This window comes from Kryptolebias marmoratus, linkage group LG15, assembly GCF_001649575.2.
Source record: "Kryptolebias marmoratus isolate JLee-2015 linkage group LG15, ASM164957v2, whole genome shotgun sequence".
NCBI classification, from domain to species: Eukaryota; Metazoa; Chordata; class Actinopteri; order Cyprinodontiformes; family Rivulidae; genus Kryptolebias; species Kryptolebias marmoratus.
Window position 1 is genome coordinate 30,473,355 of NC_051444.1, and position 4,505 is coordinate 30,477,859.

Genomic DNA, 4,505 nt, shown 5'->3' on the forward strand with positions numbered 1-4,505 from the left:
CTTTTGACAAAAAAGGAAGATGTGAAATTGGGCGATAATTGGAGAGAATATCTGGATCCAGGGAAGATTTCTTTAGAAGAGGGTTAATGACAGCTGTTTTAAGAGGCAGTGGAACATAACCAGATTTCAGTGATTTGTTTATTATTTGTGTGATTAATGGACTTATTGCAGCATGATTAGATTTTATAAGTGATGAGGGGAAGGGATCCAGGGCACAAGATGAAGGCTTCATTTTCTTGAGAATGTTCTCCACTTCACTCTTAGCAACTTCATCAAAGCAGCTCAGGGACTCATGGTGTACAAGGGTAGATGACAGCTGAAGATCAGGAAGGCTGTGGAGCTGAGATCTGATAGAGTCAACTTTATTTTTGAAAAATGAAAGAAACAAGTCGCATTTTTGAGTCGAATCCTCAACCTCAGTTTGTTGATTGGGATGAAGGAGATGGTGTATTGTCGAGAAAAGCTGTTTGGAATTTCCCGGACAGCTATTGATGATGTTGGAATAATACTTAGATCGTGCTTCCTTAAGAGAAAAGGCATAAGCTTTCTGATGATCCTTATATGCCTGCTTGTGTACAGAGAGACCTGATTTTTTTACATGTCTCTTGATAGCACGTCCAACAGCTTTCATGTTCCGCAGCTCATCGGTGTACCAAGGAGCTGAGCGGCAGAATGACACCAGCCTCGACTTCAATGGAGCATGGAGCTCCAGAAGCTCCTGGAGAGATTGATTGTAGTAATCCACAGAGTCAGTTACAGATGAATGATTGACAGCAGTCAAAGAGTGAAAAGCAGAGGACAAAGCCCCAGGGGAGATATTTTTCAAGTCACGGAACTGAATAAGACGTTTAGATTTTAGAGCAGACAAAGTTGAAGGCACTTCTAGAGAAATGATACTGTGGTCCGAGACGCCCAGGTCATAAACAGATAAGTTATTAATAGTTACAGTGTCTGTAATCACCAGGTCCAGAGTATGCCCCCTATTGTGTGTAGGGGTGTCGACAAGCTGAGTTAGATTAAGTGAGTCCAGAAGAGACTTAAAATCTGCCGCCAGAAAGGAGGAAAAATTATCAAAATGTATATTGAAATCTCCAAGAATAATATTTTTCACAGAATGGGCACAGAAAGAAGTTAGGAGAAAGTATTGGTTAGCTGGTAACAGTAAAACTAATCAGAAATTGTCCAAATTAATAATAATATATTAATTTCAAATCAATTAAGTAAATCATACAAAATTTTAATAGTTAACATTTTTGTGTTAATTATGACACAGTTATTTACCTTGACCTGAGTACTTTGTTATGCAGTAGAGAGGGGGTTCACAGAAAGCTCTCTTCATGGCTGCAGCTGAAGGGTCCCTTCATTGTTTTGATGACATGGTCCTCGTCTGTTTCTCAGTCACAGCAGAAGTCACACCAGAGGCCAAAGCTTCAGCAGAGCTTACTTTTTGCATGAACTCCTCAAACGGAGCTAGTATACTTATAACCTTTTCCACTGGTGAGCAGTGAGGTTGTCTGGTAGTTCACATTCAGACCCAAATATTCCCAAAACCTGCTTCTGTTCAAGGACTGGAGTATGGAAAAGGTGCTATTCCAGCAGGTCTGCGCATCTTGCTGGAGTCTTCTTAATGGCTGGTTGAGCTGCAGCTGAATATCTTCCAGGTGGGAGTATGCAAAGGTGAACTTCAGCTCCACTTCTCTGAACCTAAAGACCCCCGTTAACAGCCAGCTGGAGGGTGTGAGTGATACACTGTATGCTGGGGAGGCCATTATCCCTGAACACAACATGAACAAAACCGTTAAGAATTATTCACATCTGAAGCTTATCATCAAATGCACCTGATACGGCACTGCCAGTGTTGAAGCTGCTTTGTTTGTAACATGGCTCTCTGGAGAGTGAAATCTTCAGCAATCCACTGAGCATGTAAACTAATAACAGATAAAGGACTGACACTGCTTGTCAAAATATCCCTTGAAAACGTCCTGCAACAGGCTGTTAATATAATATTTTACAAAGTCGTACATCTTTGGTAATAATGCCTTTTCAACAGTGTGGTGGCAGCTGGGAATGTCATACCAAGGGGACAAAATCCCACATCATTCACCACTGAAAACAGCTGATCTTCAAGGTGGTGAAATGGATCAGACAGTTATCCCTACCGCAAATGGATTGTCTTTAGCCATTTTCTCATGTTTCTAGTACTTTCTAGAATGTTGGTTGAGTTGTCTGTCTGAACACTTTGAATTTGGTATTGTGTTTAGTCTTTAAATGCTTTATCAAATTACTTGTGTTAAAAGAGGTATTGTTCGCTCCACACCTTAGCTGACCACAGCAGACTTTTACTGTTCTCCCTGTTTACCTTGAAATATGTCCAAATTAAGATGCTCAGCTACTACCACACCAAAGTTTAACGCAATATCTGTAAAACTGACTGAGTTAGAGCCATTTTTTGTGTTTGCTAAGACAAAGAGACACAGCCAAAAACATCATTGTCAGCCTTAGCTTTTTGGCAGAGGCCGTAATAAAAAGCCACAAACTCCTGACAAAATGTCAAATTTAATAAAAGCAGAAGCTGCAATTCATACAAACGCTTTTAAATTAACCACCATGTATTTCTTCAGTTGATGATTTCATTTTGACTCCAGAATCAAACATAAAGTAACGCTTTTGTTATGAAAGCATTGTTCCGGATGTAGCTGCGCAATGTTGCCAGCCGCTTTCCGCAGAGCAGTTTCCGGTGTTACGGTCTCTCCGTCTGAGCAGAAGCAGGGCGGAACCAGTGGTCCCAGAGAAGCCCAGCAAAGTGTGGTGAGTTCTGCGGACTGGCCTGGACTCACTTGGACTTCCGGCGGGGACATGGCCAAGACGTACGACTACCTGTTCAAGCTGCTGCTGATCGGAGACAGCGGCGTCGGGAAGACATGTCTGCTGTTCCGGTTCAGTGAGGACGCCTTCAACACCACCTTCATCTCCACCATCGGTGAGTGACCGAGCTGATGGTTGACTAGCACATTGAGATACTCAAATAATTGGTGAACTGTGAGCAACCCTTTGTGTGAAAACATTACCGTACCATCGAAGTGTTACCATGGAAACAGCTTCCTCAGTTTCACTTCAGAGATGTCCTCTCGCCTGTCTCGCCTTGTACCACCAAGCAGGTTCGACTTATCCTAGGTGTCCTGTTCATCTAATCCTAACCACGAGGGCTTGTGCTTAGTGGTTCCACAAAGCTGGTTAAGTCAACCCAGGATTTCTGACTCTGGATCTGAGTGTTCATGTGAAACAGAAGGAGCATCCGAGAACCAATCAGTCAGGAATAGTCAGAATTCAAGATGGCTGCCACAGCCAAATGACCTTAAAAACACATAAATGCCTATACTACATAAATTTTGTAGATACGGCGCTCAGATGTGGTGTGGCAGTAGCAGAAAGTCATCCTCATAAATACAATGAGCTCTACTCATTGTGCGAGATCCTTGTTTAAAACTTTATCATTAACTACGGGGTCCAACCCTGTTTGTTTGTTAACAAAGTATTTCATGAACCTCTGTAGTTTAATGAAACCTTCAAAAAAAATTGGGATTTGGATGGCCAACACAGCTAATCAACCTTAACCAACACAAAAATGGCTACAATCAGTCAATTTTACAGTTACTGAGCTAAAATTTGGTGTGGTGGTCGCTGAGAGTCACTCACAACACATACTCTGAGTGCTACATTTGGCAGCATCACACAACATCGTGCATAGTGCACAATCTCCAAAACAGTTAGAACGCCTCCATTTCTTATCAGGAGCACCAGGAGATGATCTCAATCTAAATACGTTCCTACAAAAAATGTAAGGCTCTTAATTTGTTAATTGTGGAGACACCAACAAGACGCCCATCATCAGGTGGTGACAGATTTATTACTGAGATCTGATCTGATGCTGACTGAACCTGAGTGGAGTTTTTGTTCTGAGACGTCTTTAAAGTTGAAGCACCTTTAAAAAAAAAAACCTCACAATGAGGTCAGCATGTTTTGTTTCCATAGAAACAGTTTCACTTCCTGCTTAAAGACAGCATCTGAGGTACAGAAGAATGGAGGGAAGAGGAAAATGACAGGAAGTCAGCTTTCAGTCTGAGTCGAAACATTTTTGATCAGAATATTGATCGCGAATCAGATTGTTTCCTTCAGAATAAAGTCCAAGTGGGTTTGTCTTTATGAAGAGAAAAGTAGGAGCAGCTGTGCTGTCAGTCTGTCCCTGTGGGTTTCCTGTGTTTCTGTGGGTTTCCTGTGTTTCTGTGGAGTGGTCTTTGCATGTTTTTTTTGTGTGTGTGTGTGTGTTTGTGCATATCTCGTTGTAGTTTGTCGTTTGAGAAGAAACTCATCTCTGCTTTCTGACAGTCTGGGTTATAAGTGATGACTGGAGAAAAGAATCATCTTCAGGGACAATGAACCAGTTGTTGGGTTTTGTCGTGTGACGCAGTTCTGTTTGCTGAGCGGTGGGTGGGTGGGGGTGGGGG

The 4,505-nt window shown here is 42.0% G+C and overlaps 1 protein-coding gene across 1 annotated transcript in view; it reads left to right on the forward strand.

Annotated features, from left to right (window-relative positions):
- Window positions 1-2,719: 2,719 nt before the first annotated feature.
- Window positions 2,720-4,505, forward strand: part of rab8b (RAB8B, member RAS oncogene family) — a 7,130-nt gene continuing 5,344 nt past the window's right edge. Inside the window, exon 1 of the mRNA XM_017434873.3 lies at window positions 2,720-2,980. Coding sequence (XP_017290362.1) covers window positions 2,857-2,980 — 124 coding nt within the window. The 5' untranslated portion in view covers window positions 2,720-2,856. The remainder of the gene's footprint in view (window positions 2,981-4,505) is intronic.